A 24,752-nucleotide genomic window follows, 5' to 3' on the forward strand; every position below is an offset into this window, starting at 1 on the left:
ACTCATTCCCGTCACAGTATGAAAGCCTACTAAAATGTTTTTTCCAGGATATGATGTAAATAAGCTGTGACATTAATCCTTTTTGTTAGAGCTATCTGAAGCCAGCCATGCTCTCATATTCACTGCAAAATCTCCAATGTTCATGAAAAAATACATTTCACTGACATGGTAGATGTAGTTATAGATACTGTAGAATTATACAGTATCTCAAATACAATTTGACAGTATTTGGAATTCTGTCCTCATCCTTTCCCCCTGAAACTATTGCTCATATGGAAAAAAAACACTACCCACAATCCTTTAGTGCAACAGCGCGAGCTCCACCAATCAGAGACATTGCTGTTGGCAACCCCACCCAACCCCTGCTTAGGACTACATCCGGCCAAATTGATTGGTTGGCCACTGATTGAGCACAGTCACAGACTCTGCAATTAGGAAAACATGCCAAAAACATTTCAAACCCCAGCCAATTTGTCACTCATGAAGATAGATAGATAGATAGATAGATAGATAGATACATACATACATACATACATACATACATACATACATACATACATACATACATACATACATACATACATACATACATGAAGGCTGCCACATGCCTCGTAAGTTTGTTCTTTTGTAGAACTTGAGAAGAAGATCTTTATTAGAAGATCAAGCAAAGGCCAAACTGACAGCTTCTCACTTGACATGACCTTCCCTTGATGTCTGTGGTTGTGAGCTCAAGCCCTGATGCAGAATAAACATGCTAATGTCTACTCGGGCATTGTACTGTTTGGATCCAGACGCATGATTTTAAAGATATTTTTTTATTAAATGTAAGTTTTAAATAATTAAAGTCATTTGTCATTTGTCTCCTCCTTCCTCTTCCTCCTCAAAATGCCCAGCCCCAATCCAGTGCTGCGCCGCAGCTAGAATGTTTTATTGCTTGTTTTTCATTGCAGGGAGGTGTCCATGGTGGAGGGTACTTGGTTGAGGTAGGTTAAGGGGAGTGGGAGTAGAGGGATTTAATTAAGAGAGAGGAAGGAAGCCATGTTGCTAGAGAAATGGGGTTTGGACTGGGGCAGTCCGGCTGTGTTTGTACTTCTCTGTTTACTTCAGATATTACTCTACATTTCAACCAGACATTCCAGGGAAACCAGATAGTCAAAATAACTTACCTGATATAAAATGGGCAACGCAAACGCGGGCATTTCTGATGATGCCCTCAGTCCAGTCCGTACGCTTAATGGCTTGTAGCCACAGGCGCCTCCAGTTCCTCTGAAAAGGCCGGTTTCCTCTTGGAATTGAATACAGTTTCAATCCACTAGAGCGCCGATTTATACACCCGTAGACGCAACAGGACATCTTGATGGTATATAAAATCTACTTGCACTAAAATACTGCTCTGGGTTAGGGTTCCTTGCTCTGAATTCGTCTGTTCTATTAATACATCCATGGTCTCCCCCTGCTACTGTTTCAAGAATGCGCGCGCATACTTCTGCTGACATAGGCTGTAAAAGGGTCTATAGGACTGTAATACGTCACTGCCACGTTATTTAATGATGTTGTAGGACCCACTGTTGTCACTGATACAGCAACGTTGCCGTAAAGTCTAAGGAGGGTAAGTTATTTTCGACCATAGATGGACGCTGTTACAACATCGCCTGATGGTAATGTTGCAACTTCCCAAACTACAACCTATGTGCAACGTTGCTGCAGCCCACTGTGTTAGTAGGGTAATAAACACAAACACACACAGACACGCACGCACACCACTGAAAACACTACCTCTCGCCCAGCGCTGTTGATGGGGTGGAGGTAACAAACAAATGCACGCTAACGAAAACATGACCTCTCAACCTGCGCTGTCGCTGGGGTGGAGGTAACTACCAGACTGCTTTTCATGAAACTCGGTGGAGGGATGTAGCATGGGCCAGATTGGAACCCATTAAATTCTGGCATGCACAGAGCCACGAAATGCATTCAGGGGCGGAGGTCTGTCCTCTTTGAGCACCATTTCTAGTTTAAAATGTTCTACCCTAACCAATTGGAGTGGTCTTGAACCTTCTTTGTCTACAAACGACTTACCCCATCTAGTGGTCACATCGAAGCGCTCTCAATTCTCATTATTCCTTCAATGTGACGTATAACTGCTGTTTTTTTTGTCACCCTTACCTAAAAAGTGCCAATATAGACGAGGGGAAAGCATTTGCTGCCAGCTATTCAGTAGCCTATATCGAACGAGATAGGACTGCAAGTTGCGCAAGGCGCAGTTTATCGAGCATTATACAGACCTGTCGCATTGTAGTTGGTTTATTGGAAACAAGCGCCAGTTATTTAGTGAGTAGTGATAATTTATTGCTCCCGTGTGCACATTTCAGCACATAAAGACATATTTGACTTCTACATCGAACCTAACAGCCGACTAACGGATAGGCTACCGACACATACGGACCACAGGTAGGCTACAGAATTAGAAGCATGTTAGGCTACTTTTTATTTGAATTGTTTTGCAACTTTACTTGAAAACTCGAATTCATCCAATACGTAGGCTAAGCAACACCAGGCATAGACGGTAGTGTGTCCAGCATCACGATCATACCATCCACAGCCTCAGCTGATGTGTATAGCTATAGGTGACTGTCTTTGGAACGTTTAATGCAACATGTAGGCTTGATTTCCCACATCTGGGCAGGTCCGGTCATTTGCATTGGCATTGCATCATTTTGAATGTTAGGATAACCTATAAAATGGCGATTCAATTTTGATTAAGGTCTATAAAGAGTGGGCAGAAGAGCAAGTCTCTTTGCATAGGTAGACGGTATCTGGAATAATCACCTGACTGGTATAGCCTATAGCCTATCTGTCATTGTCGCTGTAATTACAACAGGTGCTGGAAATTGAATAGTAATAAACATCTATGATTAAATGAAAAAAGTAATGTATTATTATTACTGAACATACTTACTTTGGAATAACATTACATTACATTACTCACATTAGTCATTTAACAGACGCTTTTATCCAAAGTGACTAACAATTATTGCATTTAATGTAGGAAAAGCCAATAGCAAAAGTGAATGCAAGTTTCTCAGCCTATAATTATCATCATCATCATCATTACCTCGCTGATTTATCATTGAAGAATAATTCATGTGTTACTGAGAGATATGACATCAGTGTGTATGTGTCTACCTGCCAAGAATTGTATGCATCTTGTGCTTTTATATTAAAAGGGAGACGTTTTTGCAGGATCTTGCCATGGTAACCATGAAGTTCCTCTCATTTTACCCATGGATACAATGGCCTAAATGCAGTGTGTGTGTGTGTGTGCGTGTGTGTGTGTGTACAGTATGTATTTTCTGCATGTTGTGTGTGTGTGCCTGTGGGGTTAAAATGCCTCACAGTATTTTTGCCTGCAGGTGCTTGGGCAGAACACATTCACTAGAATATGCCCTTGTTTTTCTTAAGATTTTGGGTCAATATATCACAGCCAGTGATACAATTCAATTAGAGAGCCTGACACAATCCTTTCAATGACTGACAGATTTAGAATATCTTGGTCTCTGCCTTCATCCTTTTAATTTCTGTAATTGGATTTCATCATTTCACACCATTTATTCATAAAATAATGGATGTTTTGCCAGATAAGGACCATTAATTCAATCCTGTTTCAACTCTTTCAAACTCAGCCCACTCGCCACTACAGTCTGAATACTTTCCATTCCATCTTAGATGATCAGCATTGTCACAAAAAGCCGCAGATCTCAAAGCAAAAGGTTGGGACTTCTCATATGTCACTATGCACATGAGGAGACTGACCATCTGGGTCTCAGAACCACTACTTTCTCATATTTCAGCTGTATCAGGCCAGTGTGCTATAATAGGCCCACAAATCAGTGCAATTTACTCTGACAGGCATTATCTTTCTACATCGTATGATATATTTTATTTTAAGCCTATAGGAGAATAGGCAGTTAAATTAACTTGCAAATTAGCTTTAATTGGGACATATTTATTTTTGTCTCTATGAAATTACATGACGCTCCGCTCTGTTGTATATTTTGTTGCCCAGATAACCGATTCTGTCTGATATTATGATGTTGCTAAGCTTGGAGGTTCAGGGAAACCATCGTAATTGTCTTCCATCTACATTTATTCATTCAGCCGGACTATTCCGCTTCCACAAACAGAAGGCTAAACAGCAACGAATTTCATGAATAAACAATTAGGACAATTATTCTTAGACTTCCCCTGAAGATTTTGGCAGAAGAAAGAACTACACTCCACTGCCTCGGTTTAGACCTGGGTGTTGGGCCAATATAAACAACCAGCTAGAACCCCTAGGCCAACACCAAAGAAGTAACAAGAGGAACAGCTCGCCCAAGTCCTTGCTTTAAACAAAGTCCTGCTTTCTGGGCAGTTTGGCCTTTTGGTACTTTATTTTATATTGGAATGATGGCAGGTACACATGGACAAGTTGCAGTCAGTGTGTGTGTAGGTTAGAGACACTAAGCTACAGTAGTAGTTCACCACAACCAGCAACAACAATGCTGCAGTGAATGAATAAAACACATCATTCATTATTTTTTTTGCGATAGTATTTTTTGTTCATTACAGTATATCGCAATGTATCGGTGATGAATTGTCTTACAATGCATCGATTATCGCAGAATTGATGTATCATGAGGGCAAAATATCGTAAGGTTATCATATCGTGAGTTACTCTGTAATTCCCACCCCTACTCAGGGGGGGGGGTCCATTCAATAGCCAGAGATGTTAACATCCCAGCTTTGACCTTAAACAGACAGATCTACAAACCATGTTACTGTATCAGTAATGACTGAACTTGAGCTTCCAAAAGAATATTGTAGACAAATTAGTGCACTCTAGAAATGTCAAAATTACAATGTCATTGGCTATTCTCTGGGTGTAATTTGAAGGTAAATATTAGTCAATCTCTGCTCACTATATGTAGTACTTACCTGTACTATGGATACTTCATTCATGGTTACATAATGGTAAGTAATTATAGTATAGTAAATATAGTAATTTACTTAATAATGGCCGGGTTTCCCGAAACCTTCTTAGCGTTTAGAAGCTCTTTGAGTCTTCTTAAAGGAGTAGTAGAGGGAAAATGCATGTTTAGCCCTGATTTAAGGTTACTTATGATCATATACAATGGTTCAGATCAAAACGTTGACAAAACTAGCACTTTTGAGAAAGTCTGATAATTGCTCTACCACTGTTTTGGTCATACAATGGATGTGGGTGGGCACCTTGAGTTTTAACAGACAGATTCTAGAGGAACAAACTACAAAGTTAGAACAACAGTCAAGTAGGAAAACAAAACACATTGGTGAGACTTGAATTTCATTCACAGAAGGTTTCGGGAAACCCGACCAATAATGATAACTCAACTCCATTATAATGTAATTATAAAGCTTTCACAAAATTGAAACATGATAAGTTGTCATGCTTCAAATTCGTGAAAGCTTCATAATTACACATTAATGGAGTTGAGTTATCATTATTATTACGTAAATTACTGTATAATTACAGAGTAAATACTAACCATTCAATAATAGTGTAGTGTTGATATATACAGTAGTATAGTTTTGTAACTCCTGTTTTGTTTTGTTTTGTTCAGAATTCACTAGCAGGCCACCAGTCTCTAATAAGACAGCAGAAGCAGGAGGATATCAGCTCTGGCTGTGGCCAGCATGAGCCCCAGATTTGATGGCCCCGGGGCCACACACCGGCCAGTCGGAGGAAAGGAGGGCAGGAAGCAGCAGTCGCACTCTAACAGGCTGTAACAGCTGTTAAGGTAGTGAGGTTAGGCTGAACAGAGCCAAATGATGTCCTTTTACTAATGAGGCCTTGGCTGGCTCACCCTCCCCCCCTCCCTCCCTCCCTCCCTCCCTCCCTCTGCTGCAATCGGTATGCACCTCATCCTGCTTTCTGGCTCCAAGGATTCTGCCTGTAACATAGCAATTCAACTAAATTTACCATTCAGTTATGGCCTGCATACCGGCACAGCAAAGCAGATTCAATTTCAGTTCCAAGTCTATTATTCTGGAATGGGATTGGCATTTCATGAATTGCAAAATGTGTAACACATGAAGCGTTATTCTATTCATGTTCAGATTTTATAAGAATAAGCTGGACTTGAACTAAACTTTACTGTATCTCCACATCAAGCAGCCGGAGGTGGCATGTTAGACTTTAATGAGTCAGACTCACTCATCCATTTCATTATTGACACGTTTCACATTCACCTCCAGCACATTTTGTTAATCCCCTTTGATCATTACATCTTTAACATTCAAGAATGCTAACGTACAACTTTAAGTATTGATCGACCTCATGTTCAGCAAGATCTTCATTTAGTTGCATTTAGTGTTCCTACTTCAGTCTATTGAAAACAGATTTGGTTCAGTTGAGTTGACATATTAATCAATATAGCATGGACTCCTCCTAAATGAACTGTCACAGACATTATTCATACACAGACCTTGTTTCTCAGTTGCATCAGCTTAGTTTAATATTACCACTGCAGAGGAGGACGGTTTTACTAGCAGGATACTATGTCCTTCAAACATTTCCTGAAAAAGTCCTGATGTCCAGACAGTACAACTTTATTTTATACTCAAACTTACACCCCCAAACATTCATTTTATTCAATTTTAGCACAGTATCTGCACTTTCTCTCAGCATTTTATTTCCAACCATCATGCTTTGCGGTTCTTGGTGTGTTTCTCTGCATTTTTTTTTCAGCATGCTTCCTACAAACCTCCCCAAACAAGAAATGCTGATTAGATGAAAGGGAAAATGAGAATTCTCTCACAGAACCAAGACAAGAGTCTAGAGCTAATTGTCGAATCAAATTCAATACAGACTAATCCCAACTATTTCACACCAAGCTATAAATGTCAACTTCACTGCAGTGTGATAAGCAGATCTTAGAAAAAGACTGCACACGCTTTGGAAAGAAAGGGAATTAATTGATTTACCAGAGCCGTCTTGATATTCTTCCTATTTCTGACTCATCAAAATATCAGCAATATCAAGACTGCTCTGGTAAATCAACCTGCCCAAAACAAAAACACTGGCTTCAATCTCAAATAAATCCCACTTAAGATCTTGAATTTATTCTGGGTCCGACGTAACCACGAGGGACACTTGAATTTGATAAAGGTTTTTTGGACAATGAATGTGTCTTAAAGTGTCATGACACAGCATAGTTAGTCTGTAGACTCTGCCGAAGTATTACCAATAGGACGAACGAATGCACAGGCTCTGTATGGGTCTCCTTAGAAAGTGAACAGTTTGGAGCTATAATGTATGCAATATCTATGGCTCTTGAAATAATGTATATAATATCTAGGTTCTATGTGAAAGTGCAGGCTTTGTTCATCTTGACACTGTTCACTGAGCATAATGAAATTGGTCTTGTACTTTTTTTTCGCTACAGTAAAATGTATTGTCCTGAAGAGAATCAGGATATTTTCTAATCAATTTCTTCCATCTGTACAGTTCCACTGTGAATTTGTTGAAAAAGAATCAATTGATTGATCTTCTTTGTTCCGATAAAGCAGTGAGTCACTCAAGTCCTCTTTTAGCCATTTTCTTCTCAGGCACTGTCTCTGCTGGAAGCAATTTATGAAGGTAGCATTAGAGTAAGAAGCCATATTGATTTTTGGACCGTAGACGTGAATACCCTCTTCTGACAACCCAATTATCTCTCCTCTATATCTTTGTGTCGTACTGTATGACACAACAAAACCATTTTTGAGGAAGCTACCACTCTCTACCAGAGTTCTTGAGACTAATGTGGTGAAAACACCAATGTCTAGGCTAAATGTGACAAAATACTATATAAACATAATACAGGTTTTATCTTATTTTTCCAGATGGATTGGCTCACACCTGGGATGTGAAGTGTGTTATGTGATCCAAGGTGTCATCCCACCTCGCAGGTGGTGGGGAGATATGCTGCTCTCTGTTGCCATGACAGCAGAGGTTCTCTTTGTTCTGTGGTTCCTGATGACCGGTACTCAGTGCAACCCCATAGTACCCTTGTCAGTCAGCAGGGAGCGTTTGGAGAGGGTCTTGACCCAGACCAGTGAGGACAAGCAGCAGGACAAGCGGGCCTCCGAGGGCCCGCTGAACTACAGTACCCAGCAGCGCCTGGAGGACATCAGCTCCTTGACCTTGGAGGATAGCAGAGGGGCCAACAGGACCTCAGTCAGCAGGCCCAGGCCGAGCTCCAGCTCACAGAAGCGAGGAGCCAAGGGCGGGAAGACATCCCAGGAGGTGTGGGGAGGGGACAACAGCCTGAACCAGATAGACGAGGGCCCCACCAGTGAAGTCAACCTCTCCCTGGATGCGATCGACGAGTACGCCTACCCAGACTACCGGGGGAAAGGCTGCATGGACGAGAGTGGCTTCGTGTTTGCCATCGGTGAGAAGTTCACGCCTGGCCCCTCCACATGCCCTTGCCTCTGCACGGACGAGGGGCCCCTGTGCGCCAAGCCTGAATGTCCCAAAGTTCACCCTCGCTGTATCAGGGTGGACACCAGCCAGTGCTGCCCACAGTGCAAGGAGAAGAAGAACTACTGTGAGTTTCGGGGCAAGATCTACAGATCACTGGAGGAGTTTAAGGTGAGCCTGTAACTGGATCTGTCTATTTCTGCCTCAAAACGAAATACTGCTGGGGAACTGCTGATAGACAACTACCAGTTAGTTGTACAATGGAGTTAAAGTTACTTTGCAGTGCAGCAAGCAAGCACATTTATAAATATCAAAAGTCAGCGTTTATTGTACAAACACAAAAGCTTCAATATGTCCAGAGGCTGAAGTCAAGTCACATTTTTCCATTTTCAGTATCTTGTTACACTGTGTAGAATTTCAGTATATATTTTAAGCTGGGCTTGTGTTGCCCCAAAGAGCTTATCTGCTGGTTTCTATTAGAAGCTCATTTCACCACTATGCCACCAGCCGTATATTATATCTCTGATATGAGGTATTACATGTGTCTGCTTAATGCTTTTCTTTGTGCCTCTTTGGGTCATACAAGGAGGCTCGGGTATGCAATTATTTTTGGAGAAGGCTGACTGTTGGAAGCATCTCTGTATTGAGGACTGGGTTACATCTCTCCCAGGAGTAGACAGACAGAGAGAGAGAGAGAGAGAGAGAGAGAGAGAGAGAGAGAGAGAGAGAGAGACCGAGGGAGGGAGAGTAAACAGCATCCAAGCTAACAGGCATTGGCAGTCTGGTTGATTGCAGTGTTCTGGCCAGTTACAGATTCACTTCACAGTGGAAGAGCCATGCAGAGGCACTGGCCCCTCTGCAAGCGGCCGGGACCTGTGCGGTTAGGTTTAACCCTCCGCCTCCTCGCCAAGCTGGAGGCTGCACCACTCGTCCTGAACAGCCCAAATCAAAAGCCTCCTGCCGGCCCAGCTCTACTTGAGAAGTGTGACTTGGTAGGAGGGATAATCGCAACCACAGCTGCCCTCACCCCCCTTCCGCTGCACTTCCTAGCTGGTTCTCCAGACATCGAAAGCTCTATTACAGAAACAATTGCGCCGTCTGTTCACAAGCTGAAGGAATTGGGACGCATCTCTCTTCCATTTCCCATTAAGCTCGTAGTCAGCGTATTGATTTCCCCTTTCTCTTTGCTTGTACAACACATTTCTTCATTCGAGTCTCCCTAAAATGAAGTATTCATTTAACAGCGCGGTCTAATTTGGGAGCTCTCCCGGTGCTCTCTAGCAGAGCATGAGTGTGGGTACTTCATTGTTGAATGCTCTGTCTCCCCCCGTCCAGGTGTCTCCATGTGAGAAGTGTCGCTGTGAGCCAAGTGGCGAGGTGCTGTGCTCTGTGGCGGCCTGCCCTCAGACAGAGTGTGTGGACCCGGAGTACGAGCCTGACCAGTGCTGTCCCATCTGTAAGACTGGTGAGTTGTTGGGGCGCCTAGTAGCCGTCTGGGAATCGGAAAGGTTCCCAGTTCGATTCCAGCTCCTTGCTTTCGGCAGCGTGTCACAGACCAGATTGCTCCTAATGACCAGGCTAGTACCTTGCATGGCAGCTGCCGTCATTGGTGTGTGAATGTGCTTTTGAATGAGATATGCTATTTTAAAGCAGTTTGGATAAAATCGGTATATAAGTGCACACCACTATTTGGCTCTGAATCATTATGATCATCTTTATTTGAGTGTTGTTCAATGTTCTATTATTGCATATACAACAGTACAGTATGAGAAGTTAGGGTTTGTCAAAAGACAGGAAATTCAAATGACCACTACAACCCTAACTCTATCAGTGCACTAACAAATACAGCTTTAACACCTGTCACAGTACTGTGCATCCGAAAAGTACTCACACACCTTCACCTTTTCCATGTCATGTGCCTTTTACTGAGAGGCTTCCGTCTGGCCACTCTACCATAAAGGCTTGATTGGTGGAGTGCTACAGGCATGGTTGTCCTTCTAGAAGGTTCTCCCATCTCTACAGAGGAATGCTGGAGCTCTGTCAGAGTGACCATCGGGTTCTTAGTCACCTCCCTGACCAAGGCCCTTCTCCCCCGATTACTCAGTTTGGCTGGGCGGCCAGCTCTAGGAAGAGTCCTGGTGGTTCCAAACTTCTTCAATTTACGGATGATGGAGGCCACTGTGTTCTTCGGGACCATCAATGGTGCAGAAATGTTTTTGTACCCTTTCCCAGATGTCTCAGAAGTCTACAAACAATTTCCTCAACTTCATGGCTTGGTTTTGGCTCTCACATGCAGTGTCAACTGTGGGTTACTATTACTTTACATACAGTACAGTAGACAGGTGTGTGCCTTTCCAAATCATGTCCAATCAATTGCATTTACCACTGGTGGACTCCAATCAACGAATCACTAATCTAATCACTGCCAAAGGTGCCTCAACTGAGTAAAAGGTGTGAATACCTATGAACTGTACATGTGATATTTTATTTTCATTTTATTTTTAATGACAGATTTGTATAAAAGTGTGTATGTGGTGAGGAATTGACACTGTCAGTTGACATGCCAGAGGTCGTCGAGATCGGCGTTGAAATGCTGGAGATAAAGGCAGCTGGGTTTCGGGTATAGACATGCCAACCAAACCCTAAGTAATGTCCTTAAGGGAGTAGTAAAGGGAAAATGCATGTTTAGCCCTGTTTTAGGGTTACTTACGATCATATACAATGGTTCAGATCAAAACGTTCAGAAAGTTGATAATTGCTCTACCACCGTTTTGGTCATACAATGGATGTGGATCTTGAAAAATCATTCAAAAACATGTTAAACTCTATATATATACTCATGGTATTTAATCTGAATTTGCAACTTTACAATGATAGTAAAAGTTCCCAGCCATGACCAATGGGAGAGGGATGCCCAAGAAGATTGTAATGGAGCTGGCAATACATAATATAGTTTGTCTTTTCCACATGAAGACCCAACGAGTCGTCATCAGGTGAGAGACGGATTGTACACTTCATGCTTGTGCCACTTGGAAACTCTGGCCTGCCCGCAGGTAACGTCTGCACTCTCAGCGATGGAGAGGACACATTCTAACTCCAGACTGTCACACACTCGTCCCAGGAGCTCTCTAGCCTCAGGATCAGTCATCACTTTCTCCAACACCCTCTTCCTGTGCCCATAGAACCCTGCGGTGTGGCCACTGCCAGTGATCACATGGAGAGCCATGATGATGTCTCTTCTGAGAGCATGGCGTGGCAGCCTGCTTGCTTGCGTATAATCAGCAGATCGCCTCGGGGTTGTTGCGAGATATAAGCCGCTTGGACAAACACATCCATGTCCTTGCAGTCTAGTACAACTGTCCCAGTGTAGTTCCTGGTCCCCAGCTCAGTAGGCAGAGAGCAGCATTGTGTCTGCCTCTGGATGCTTGTAGACCTGTCCCTGCTTGCCAGGCCAGTGCTCAGACTGGTTGGTGTTTCTCCCTCACAGTATAAGGCCCTGTCCACATGTACATGGGTATTTTTTAAAATGGGGTTTTCCTCCTTCATTCTTAAAAAAAATCGCTATCCACATGGCTGTCCCTGGCTCATTCTGTTCGATGGCACCATGATAACGATGCTGTAACACACACATCAAATAGGCTGCTTGCTGTTACATTCACTTTTGGATTTCTGCTCCACTCCAACTTTGATTTTTAGCCCTTTATTTGCCAGGAGAAAACCCAAGATGAACAGCATTTTGGTAACCGAGAGCTGCAGAGTTGTGTGATTGAATCCAGTGGGTTCTCATTACAGCATTTTATGGAGGTTACAAGCCCAAAATTCCGGTTTTCTTGTCCAAATGGTTCTGGTGAATGGACTGCACTTATATACAATGAACGCCTCTCATTCACCCATTCACACACACCAATGGCGGCAGCTGCCATGCAAGGTGCTAGACTGCTCATTGGGAGCAATTTGGGGTTCAATTTCTTGCCCAAGGACACTTCGACATGTCCTCAGGAGGAGCCAGGATTCAAACCACCAACCCTGTGGTCATTGGACAACCCGCTCTACCTCCTGAGCTATACAGCCGCCCCAGCATCCACACGACAACACTGAAAGTGGAGTTTCTAAAATAGTTCACCCTGAACAGAGTTTACAAAAAAGTCCAGTTTCAGTGACCTAGAACGCTGTCTGCGTGTGGACGGAAGGCCAAACCGTGTAGAAAAATGCCCGGTTTCAAAAATACCCGTGTTCGCGTGGACAAGGCCTAAGACGCCACCCCGCACTCAACCAACTTGTATTTTCATTGTTCCTTCTGCAGTTGACTGCGTGATGTGTGGATACATGCACGTACGTGGTCGCAGCTGTTGAGAATTTGCGCTTGTTTTGGAAGTACCTTCAATCAATTAATCAATCAAAGCTTTATTTGTATAGCGCATTTCATACACAGAGGGAGCACAATGCACTTTACAGAGAACAAGGAAGGTGGGCATAGGTCCCACCCTTACATATTCCAGAGGGAATATGAGGAAGTGAGTGTGCCTGGGTCCAGAACTGATGATCATGCAGTTGGCCTACATGTACACTTGCTGCATACAAATTGATAGCATCTGATAGGGTTAAAAAACCTAACTTTACCTAAATCTTAGGCTACGTCAGGTTTGTTTACTAACGTTATGCAATTCAGTGGACGTGTGACCCTTGCAATAGCTCAAATCTTACCATGTTTGTGGGATTGTCCTACATTGAAAAATAAAATGCAGATTCAATACTGAATCAATACTAGACGTGATTTGTCCTCTATTTATGTGTACAGAACTGTAGTGCTGACAGAGGCTCTGAGCTTTGTTGCCGCGCAATGAAGATGCTGCGCAGAAATATAGGTGCTCGGACACCCCGGGGAACTCTTTTACCTGAACACACAAGACGGCACAAGTAAGTGATTGCACAATCCAACAATTAAAACTTTACATTGCACCAATGTAGAATTGTACTAAAGAAGTATTTTACTTAGAAATATTGCACCTGCCCATACCCAATCATTGCATTTAACCAAACAATGAAAATCTATTTCATGTCAGGTTAAAGCTGCAATCATTGATTTTATTTACTGCTAGATGGCAGTAAGAGACTTGTTTATAAATGAAAGGCTAAAACGTATACATTTAAGGCATGGGGGCGGAGCAAGCAAAGGCACAGGCCAGCTATTGACAACGCAGGCAGAAATGCTGGAATAACAACAGATGTGGCGACCGGTAGGGGTGAGTCATTAAGTTAGGAGGCTATTAGGATGCTGTGTCTCAATGAAATTCTATGATGATATGATGATGATATTAACTTTAATAATCCACGTAGGAGAAAATTAGCAAATGAACATAAAATTGAACAAGGAATATATGCATCCATACATACAGGATGTGTAAAATATAGAATAAATACATACATACATACATACATACATACATACATACATACATACATACATACATACATACATACATACATACATACATACATACATACAATGTATTGGGATGCCTACACCAGGAGCTTTTATGGGGCCATGGTGACAAGTGAGAGGGCAGTGTCGGAAGGCTGGGGCTACGGTGCAAGTGCCAGTGACTAATACGTTCAGCCCCCGTTACAGACAGCGTAAATGGTTAATGGTGACAAGTGAGAGCAGCGTCAGGACGCTGGGGATACGGTGCAAGTTGCCACTTGCCAGTGATTAATACGTTCAGGAAGGACTGCCACCGTGACATAGCCACTGTTTTGTACGGTGTGGTTTTAGTTTCTTTTGGGTCCACACTGAGTGCAAGAACTAAGTTGGTTACAGTTAACATTAGCTCATGTTGGCATTCAGGCCTATCCCTTAAGCTACTCGTCTCTAATATGCCTATCTAGCTATAGGTGGACACCTCCATTATTGTGTGTGGTGTATACTGATTTGCAGTGACATGATTATACCTTGAAATCTTGGTTTTGGGTGCAGTGACTTATCATATGTATTTTCTTTTGGGTTTGAGTTAAAGCATTGTTTTGAGGTGGTCCCCTATCTGTTACTAGTGCTAAAGAAGAGTCTGTGAACTTTGGGTTAGCTGTGAATGCCTTCTGAGTGCCCCATTCTGAAAATACCAACCAGTGTCATTACCCCCATCTTTTACTTGGCTGTATTGTAAGGCAACTTGAATCAATAAAGTGTTTGCCTGGATTTTATAGTTAAATAAAATATATTTGTATTTTATCAGCCAAACTGTCTCTTGCGTGCCTTTCCATGGTTTAAGGGTAGCAGCATAGATTCGGAAGCAGTGGTTTTAAGCTGTTTCCAGGTTAGCAGAGGTCACACATACATACGTACGTATGTACAATGTGATATTAGGTGGTTTTAATTAGTTTTGACAATGGGAATAAAATCATTGATTGCAGCTTTAAGTACTGAACATTTATTTGCTTCTACAGGCGGAGCTTACGGTTTCCCACGCCGAGGAGCTATTCCAGCAGGACAAGATGGAGCAACCCTCACAAACAAACCCAAACTGTCTATCAAAATACACATTCAATAAAATACTTTGAATCATGACTGGGTGTGCAATTATTAATGCTGTACAAACTATTAAATAAGTCAATAAGTGTACAATACTAGTATACTGTAAATGTGCAGATAGTGCAAAGGATTAGTAACGAAGGGTTCCTTAGTTACAGGCTTACAAGCTTGCAAACTCTCCACAGAGATCAGATCGCCTCAACCCTGGACATCTTCATATCAGCCCTCAAAACCCACATGTTCACCAAGGCCTTTGGACTGTAGTTAGTTAATTAGTTACAGTAGTTTTTGTGTTTTGTTTTGTTCTGGTCTGTTTCTGTTATCTGTCCGACCTGTCTCCTTCTGTCACTATGTAAACGTCTGGGTCTCTTGAACAGTAAAATATAAATCGAATATATTATGATGTATTATTATTATTGTTATTATTATTATTATTATTATTATTATTATTATTATTATTATTATCAATCCTCTCAAATGCTATTAAATGGCCCTTTCCCCTACAAACTATTATGTTCCACATCCATCACCACTCTATAATATATATGGGTAGAGATGGACTCAGCTCCTGGGGTTAGTGTGAGAGATCCCACTGGTATGAGAGCATGGCCCCATCTGGGTCGGACTTCTGGGTCACAGTAGATTATCTGAGCGTGTTTCAGATCATTTCAGACAGCATGTCCTAGATTGTGTCCCCTTGTTGTCCTCCTGTGACTCTAATGCAACATGGCAACATCAGCAACAATGCTTCCTTCAGCAAAAGCAATGATGACTAGCGATATGCATCTCCGACATGGCCTTTTAAAGTGATGCAGGCCATTTACTGGGAACAAGGGGAATATTATCTGCGTGGACAAAAGAGAACAGAATTTACCTCCAACGCTGCTGTTGTGATCAAAACAAATAGCATGTGTTATTTAGTATGAAGAAGATTAATTGCTACTTGTCAAATCAACCACGGTAGTGAAATTAGGGGCCTTCAGGGTAATTGCGCTTGGCCCATAGTGCTTAATGCTTGGTGCACGGTGTGGCCTGTCCTCAGTATTTCCCCCAGTGGAATGCTCTGGATCGGCTGGGTTGTATTTGCAGGAGTGTGAATCTGTGGAGGAGAGGCATAAACCTCTGCATAAGCAAAACATAAAAGGTCCATGTATATTCAAGGATCCAAAGTACAAATCCATGCGCTCACTCAGGCAACAAGGATTTGCAGCTTAAAGATTAATTCAGACCATGAGGCATCATTTACCATAGGATTACTACAAGATTACCATGTCATGAATGGGGTTGTTGAATACCATGTTTCCTAACCATAGCCTACAGCACATCTGAATCAGAGTCAGAATCAGATTTGTTTTTTTGTTTTTTTTACACATACTTGAAATTTGTTTTGGTCAGTTGGTGTATAACACTAATGGATAGACAACAACAGACAAGTTGCAAGGACTAGACAGGACAGCCCAAAGACAGGACAGTGCAAAATATATAGTAGTGCAGGAAGCAAAGGGCAAATACAAAATGCTGTTCAATGTGTATATACAGTACACAGTACAGTATTATGTGCAATGTGTTAATGTCTGTGCAATGTGTTTATATACAATATGTGTGCGTTGTGTTTATATATGTGCAGTGAGATCCTACAGTATATACAATACAATCAAACGGTCATGTGCAAGTAGTGCTGCAGAGTCAGAGGGGCAGAGTCAGAGGCAGTGGCGGTTCCTGCCAAATCTTAAATTGTTGCGATGACGGTTAAGGTGACCTGTTCAATGGGTAAATTAACCTGAATCAGCTACAGTAGCTTGACATTGCATTGAACAATTCGTTTTTTCTGGTCACCTCACGTAGTAATACCACCAGTAACCAGATGCCAATATAAGACCAAGGACCAAGGAAGAACAAGGATTGTTCTTTAGTTTACATAACCTACTGCACTGTAGGCTACATTATTTGTGGATAGCTAGTTCATTGTCAGTCTTGAATAGTGTTTGGCTCTACAATCAATGAACATGAATGAAAAATGACATTGCATAGTGATCATCAACAATCATCAACAGGATGGTGTTGTCCGCAAACCTCAGGAGCTTGACAGACTGGTGACTGGAGGTGCAGCTGTTCGTGTACAGGGAGAAGAGCAGAGTGGAAAGGACACAGCCTTGGGGGGAACTGGTGCTGATGGTGCGGGAGACGTGTTTTCACAGCTTCACATGCTGCTTCCTGTCAGACAGGAAGTCAGTGATCCGCCTGCAGGTGGAGTCAAGCATGTGTACCTGGGAAAGCTTCTCCTCCAGCCGGGCCGGGCGGATGGTGTTGAAGACGGAGCTGAAGTCCACAAGCAGGCTCCTGGTGTATGTTCCTCCAGAGTCTAGGTGCTGGAGGATGAAATGTAGGGCCATGTTTACTGCATCGTCCACAGACCTGTTGGCTCTGCTCTGGAGTGGGTCTGTGATGGATTTGCCCTTCATTAATACAGAGCTCAAGGTGACAGGTTTGTAATCAGTGAGGCCAGTGATCCTTGTTTTCTTGGGGAGGGGAATGATGGTGGAGGTCTTGAAGCAGGCTGGTATGTGGCATGTCTCTAGTGAGGTGTTGGAGATGTCAGTGAACACTGGAGACAGCTGATCAGCACAGTACTTCAGGATGGAGGGAGAGACAGAGTCTGGTCTGACTGCTTTGTGGGGGTTCTGTCTCTTGAACAGCCAATTGACATCCTTCTCCAGGATGGTGAAAGGCTGTTTTGCAGTGGTGTGTGTGTGTTTGTGCAGTTGTTGTGGAGAAGTCAGAAATCTCACATGTTGTCATAACTGAGAAGCAAAGGTCAGTGGAATATGCAGTGCGGTAGTGGAATAATGCAATTATAATATGCACAGACATATTAGTCTGTGGCTCCTTTTTCCTGCATTTGTGCTGACCATTGGTAATGTGCCTGACTGAAGTAAATTTTCTTCTAGAATGTTCAAAAACCATTGTTGTCAGCATAACAGATATCTATTTTGGCTTAGATCAAGCTCCAGAAATGGACTTCTTTCCTTGTGCATTTCTGGTAGTTTTGCAAATTCACATTTTTATTCCGGCAACATTAAAGGGCACCATGTTCAGAATATGTCACCCCTGGAAGCTGCTGCACAGCAGATCAGGGCTGAAATACCATCTGAAACCATGTCAGTGACTTTTCTGTGCATGACTGTTCTTGTCTGGTACAAAAAAAAAAACCACCTCCGCCCACCTGACACTCCAGGCACTCAAGCAGACACTTGAAAGGATTTCAAATGTTTCAAGGTCTGCTGTAAGTGTTAGTGGACCAGTAGGAACCATCTCCACATGGATTTCATGACCCCATCTTCCAGCTATGGAAATTCAGCTGATTAGTATACCTTTTTTTATCAAAGAGATAAACATACATGAACATATGTTAGGTCCCAGTCACTTGTATCCGCCTGGGTCACCTTGCTAGCTAATTCACTTAAAAAAGTACTGTATATATTCCTTCCATGGCCCAACGTACCACTCAATTCCACTCCAGGGCTATCATGTTCAAGTTTTGGTTACATGGTGTTCACCTGTTATCTTTATTACATGCCTTTTAGGTTGTCTATACTTGCCCCTGTAACAGAGTGGTTAGTAGACCTACAGATGCTGTTTGAGGAGCAGACAGCTGCTGGAACCTCCGGAGGGCTTGGCGCATCAAAGTATGACATCAAAGCCTCTCACTGCTAATAGCCTCCATGGAGGAGACAGGAAAGACACTCACAAACACCCAGGATCACAGTTCAGGAATAATCAATGACTTCAGCAGACAGTTTGGAAACAAAAAAAGAGGGCAAAGTTTTTTCCCCCCCCTTTATGCCATCAAAAGTCCCCCCCCCCCCATAATTTTCTTTATTATCAATATTCATCTGAATACATGGTGTTTACTGTATATTATTGTAAGAGATATGGAAAATTGTGTTATAAAGTTGGGTAACTATCAATTATGCAAATATGTAATTTTGATATTGTCAGGCATGCAAAATGTTGTGGGCTGTGTTTGAGCACCATGTCTCAGATGTGTTGTTCAGACTGTATTCAAGGGGACACTTGAGGAAGAGGCGGGAGGGAGCAGATGAAAGTGACTCGTGAGAGATGTCGGCACCCTAGACAGTTGGTCATGAATATCAAAGAACAGCTGTGAATGGAAATCTTTGCTTGACTAAAGCAGGTTCATATAATCCACTACCTGTTGAGTTGTAAATCAGACTCATCTCTCTGGAAGGTAATAGTGGTTTTATAGACACGGTTTTACTGTAGTATAATAAAAAATAAAAAAGTATACTTCATTATAAAGATATGCAGAGCGCATGCACAGGTGCAGTCAAGTGGGAGAAGGACAGAAACCTTTCTCATCTTCTTAGTACTTAGTGCCAACCCACCCCCTCCATTCCCTAGGATGTAGATTCAATTATTTTTGTCCACAAAGCATATCAGTATTCTCAGTATCTGTAACACAGGGGCTGCACCCAAGAACAGAAGAAGAACGTCAATTTGAGAAGATGATGCTGGTTCTCCGCTTCCTCACTGCCTCAGTGGTAACCCCTCCCTCTCCGACCTTAGCTCATGCTGGGCCATCGCCTTGGCAACGCATGAGGAAACAAGTGCTGCTTCTGAAAGCTTAGACATTGGGGTCGACACTAATCTAAGGAGGTTGTGATAAACAGTCTAAAAGCACTTCAAACAGTGCAACAGAGGAAGCCTAGTCGCCAGGGGGAACCGAGGCTTTCGCATCGAGTGCAAGGGAGGTAGGAGGAGGTAAAGATATTCATGGAGGGGCTGTTCAGATGCAGCAAAAGAACATTGCAGTATGAGTGTGTAATGTTTGGAGGTAGACAATTGGGATGGATTTATTCATTTCAGGCAGCACTTAACAGACCTTGATTATAAAAATAAGAAAATGGACACATGATACAGTAGGACATGACTCACTCATTAAGCAAAAAGGCAGATGATTATAATGCACTCAACTGTGCTACACTGCTCTTTTAATTCAATTATTCCCCCTGAAGATATTATTAGTTATTAGGACAACTCCGTGCTCTACATATACAATAGCAGGCAGATAATTTGGAAGAAACAATTATCATGGAAAATGGAGATGAAAATTTGTGAATAATTACCTGGTTCTTTAGCAAGGTTACACAAAAACGACGGTACCAGACCGATTTTCATGAAACTGGGGTGTAGCATGGGCCAACTTAGAACCCATTAAATTTTGGAGCGGATCTGACCCGAGGAGGGCGCCACAGAGATGCCCATTCACCTCCATTCATTTTTTGGACTTGGTCTTGAAACAGCCATATCTTAACATGGGAAGGTCACAGAGACACAGGGTTGGAATAAAGCTCTCGACCTAACAAATGCAGCAGTACCAAATATATCCTGCTTATACTGTACGCACATGTGCGCGTGCAAAGCCACAAAATGCATTCATGGGCAGAAGCATGTGCTTTCCGAGCACCATTTTGGATATAGGACTAAAACCCTATTCCTCTATAAGCGCATTACATTAATGTGTGGCAATGTCATATTAGAACTGTACTGTACGCTCATCCGGTGAAACACGTTGGACGGTGGATGATTCATGACAATTGCTAAATCATTGTTCGCAAGTCCCTCTTTCCAAAGCACACCCACTTACCATTTTCACAAAGACAGGGCAGCATTCATAATGCATGTGTATTAAAGAACTGCATTATGGGAACTGATTTCCTGCTATTCAGCGTTTTCCATTACTCCGACTCCAGAGGTGAAAATGATAAGGATATGCTGCTCATTACTTACAGTACAGTACACTACCATCTTCTCTGCCACTGATGTTGAGTTACAGGTGCTAATGGCTATTTCTTTGCTGCTTCTTGGGATTGAGGCACCATTTTAGGCCAACTGTTCATGCACATTGAAACCACTGGCTTGTCAGACTGATGGCGCTAATGGGCCTCTTAATAGTGCACTTAATGTATTGTTGGGAAAAAATAGGCAGCGTGAGGGAGAAGAGGGATCTTGTGTTAATGAATCTATGAATAATAAAGTTGGTGTTGAAGTGATTTCTAGGGTGACAGCAATGAGTAAGCACAAATGCTCAGAATGCATGCAGAAATTAACAGATACACGTGTTGTACAAACTATCTGTGTAAATTGAAGTGGTTGATGGGCTTTTGCATAATATTGGCTCTGCAGGACATTTTTCCTGATTATTCACTCATTCGAGCATACTGTAGCTTGTTGTTTTTAAACACTTGCAATGTGTGACACGTAATTTTGTTAATTTGTTACAAAGGATGAATCAATTGGGGGCATGTGATACTGTAGGTTGTTTTTCCTGCTGTACCTTTGCATGTTCATCTCAAGACTTCTAAATGTGCGAGGGCTGACATTTTGACAGCCTCAGCCACTGTTCACCATTGATTGATGTGCCAGCAGGATGTAATGCAGTGTCTCTGTCCAATGAAACGTCTTGGCTGCAGTTGGAACCAATCTATCAGCGCCTCATTAACACAGTCTTGCAAGCCCTTGTTAGCTTAATAAATGATCCATTTGTATGCTATACGCTCTGCAGCAGGGGCAGCTCTTGCAGGGTGTTTGAGTCTGTTGCTGAAGAGATAGTGGATGATTTATGGGATTTTTTTTTACCAGTTATGGAAGACAGATGAGCTTCTAAAAACAATTGCTCCTCATATCACATTGGGAGCCAAAGTAGGTAATAATTTAGCTTATTAAATATTGTTGAAGATGGTTAATCTCACTGTACCAGCCTCAATCCATTTGAAGCTTTAACCAAAACCAATGGTTATCGTTTCATCAAGAGGTTGTCCAATGAGTTGGTCCAATAAATAGAGTAGCAGCACATGTATGCACTTCTTGTGACAGAGTGAGTGAGATTGCCTAGTTTGAGTTAACTCATAACTCTTGTCTCTCCAGGGCCTAACTGTTACGCGGACACAGCAGTGATACCAGCTGGGCGCGAAGTGAAGATTGACGAGTGTACAATCTGCTACTGCACGTACGAGGAGGACACCTGGCAGATCGAGCGCCAGGCCACCTGCAGTAAGAATGAATGCCAGCAGAGCTAGACGCCAGCATCGGGAGGGTGGGCAGGGGCCAGTCAGCACGCAACTCTCAGCCTTTGACCAGTCCGATCGAAACATGGGGGGCGTGACCAGTACCATCTCTGCATTTATATATATATATATGTACTACTGAATAAAGCTTTGTAAGACGATTTGTAATCCTCGTACAGAATATCTATTTATCTATGTACCAAATCATTTATGGACATGAAGGAGGAGACTCCTGAACTAGTGAACAAATATATTTTATACGCAACTGTATTTTAATAAACTATGTATGGGATTAGTCAACTGAACAACATGGATTGTATAGAACACCTGCCGCTGTCTTTGTCAACAGGTGGTGTCCTACATGATATGACACATCCCTCTGCCACCAAAATGCAGACTAGACCTGTGCCACAGTATCTGATGTAAAAAAAAATAATACATAGGGTGCTGAGATGATATGACACGTTTAAGAAAGCTATTCACTTACAGGAACATGTGGAGAAATGTACTGTAGGCTACTGTAGGAATTGACTGTTTGATGATTATTATTCTTTTTTATGTTGATGTCTCAATGTGATTTGATTTGAAGTGCATCTTGTAAGCAGTTCCTTTGGTATGGTGTACTTCTGAAATAAATACCACCTACATTGTAGGTGTTCAAATGTTCATTTCAGTTCAAGCTCTGTTGACAGTTGACACAGTATCTGGCATGTTTTTGCACTTTGAATAGGTAATGCATATTAAATACAGTAGACAACAACTTACTGTAGCTCAAGCACTTAATTCATTGAAATAATAATTCCCAACTCAATACTATTCGTCTGGGTGTAATTGTCTTGACAAATATTAAAGTGTGTTTGCATTGAACTAAGCAGGGTTTGCAAAACACAGTTTATACCCATTTTATTGATGCACAGTGAGCTCCCCACAATATTTTGAAACTTTTCTTTGGACCCAGTTTTCATAATGTTTGATGCTAAAGCTTATGGTAAATATTTTATTGATCATTAAGAGCACATTCAATGATTTAACAATTGTACAAATTAAAGTGCAACAGCTGTGCATTACAATGAAATGGTCCACTAGAAACAGAGAATCAGGAATGTATTTGCTGGATCTGTTCTATTTCCAACGTAATGAATAAGCAGGTGCCTTGGCTCTCCAATTACATTGATTCCCAGTCTCCCATCGCTGGAATACATACATCTGAAAATGTCAGCTGACTTGAATATGTCATTCTGAAATAAGACGGTACTGCTGACAGAAGGAAGTTAGTCTTAAATATTCAGATGGAGTAGGGATGGAGTAATATCTATATGACAGGGGTAAATAACCCATACGTTTCAGCCCCAGGCTCATCCCACCCAGGTGCAGAGCGGTTCAGGCGTTCCTTTGTTCCAGGGGCCATCAGACAGACTGTGCCTGAGTGTTCCTGAGTGTAGTGGAGTTATGCATGTACTGTATGTAGTTATGACTATTACTATACATATCTATATTGTCCGGATGGATGGATATATTCAATATTTTACACATGCTGTATGTATGTAGGCTATGTATGTATGTATGTATGTATGTATGTATGTATGTATGTATGTATGTATGTATGTATGTATGTATTCCTTGTTCTATTATATATATATTCTCTACTACAGTGTGTACAGTATATTCTGTATCTCCAGCCTTTGCTGTAATTTCCCATAGCTAAAATGCCCAAATATCCACCTACAGGGATTATTAAAGTTCATAGCCTATCTATCTAACCAGCTACGCTGATGACAAGCTAGCTCGTCATCGGTGTGGGTGGATGATAGGCCCTATTGATGCTGGGGCAGTGAATTTAACCAACAACATACAATAGCCGTCCCTTCACGCTGTAAACCTCCGCGAAATTCGGATTCGGATGAATTTCGCGGAGGTTTACAGCGTGAAGGGAAGGCTGTTGTATGTTCTGTGAAATTAGTACTGTTTACAAGTTACCTTTGTTTCGAAATGCAGAGGCGAAAGGACCTATGGTGTTTACAGGACGACTTCAGAGCTTGGTAAGCATAAACCATGTAGGCTAATTCCTGAACTTGAAATCTACGTATATCATACTTTTTTATCATAGTTTTTCGAGTGTGCCCATAGCTAGCAACGAGCCAGGGTGCGCGCGCCGACGTTATTGACACAGAACTCAAATTGCACAAAACAGAAATATTTAAACCTCTACTCAGATACATGCCAGGGAAGCCAGGAATAGGGCTAAACATGAAATTCAGTACCTACTCAAGGACTCACGAGAACTCTAAGGGACATACCACATTACTTGATCATCACACGGCATGCCCTGTGGAATTCGAACCCGGGTTTCCTGCCGGACAGACACCGTTAACAGCTACACAGATGAAAAACTAGCTCTTCATTGGCATGGGTGGACAGTGTTTATACTGAGTTTAACCAACAACTCATTACCTATTCAAGGACTCACGTGAACCCAGTTTCACTCAGTTACATAAACACCAGGCATTCTCCACAGGTGCTCAATTACCCCTCTTAACCACCAGTGAGAAATTACAAACTATTGCTCAGAGCAACGGCGTAGAACAATCCGTGATAAGGAGGAGAGAGGGTGTTTTGTATATGACAGTGTTTTATTCCGCATGGATGTTTGTGCCAC

The 24,752-nt window shown here is 42.2% G+C and overlaps 1 protein-coding gene across 1 annotated transcript; it reads left to right on the forward strand.

Annotated features, from left to right (window-relative positions):
• Positions 1–2,224: 2,224 nt before the first annotated feature.
• Positions 2,225–22,110, forward strand: vwc2 (von Willebrand factor C domain containing 2). Its single transcript, XM_084458523.1, has 4 exons — positions 2,225–2,448; positions 7,903–8,653; positions 9,818–9,947; positions 21,957–22,110. Exons 2-4 carry the CDS (start codon positions 7,982–7,984, stop codon positions 22,106–22,108), a joined length of 954 nt encoding a protein of 317 aa, XP_084314649.1. The 5' UTR covers positions 2,225–2,448; positions 7,903–7,981; the 3' UTR covers positions 22,109–22,110.
• Positions 22,111–24,752: the final 2,642 nt, after the last annotated feature.

The sequence above is a fragment of the Borostomias antarcticus genome (assembly GCF_949987555.1).
Source record: "Borostomias antarcticus genome assembly, chromosome: 25".
Classification (NCBI taxonomy): domain Eukaryota; kingdom Metazoa; phylum Chordata; class Actinopteri; order Stomiiformes; family Stomiidae; genus Borostomias; species Borostomias antarcticus.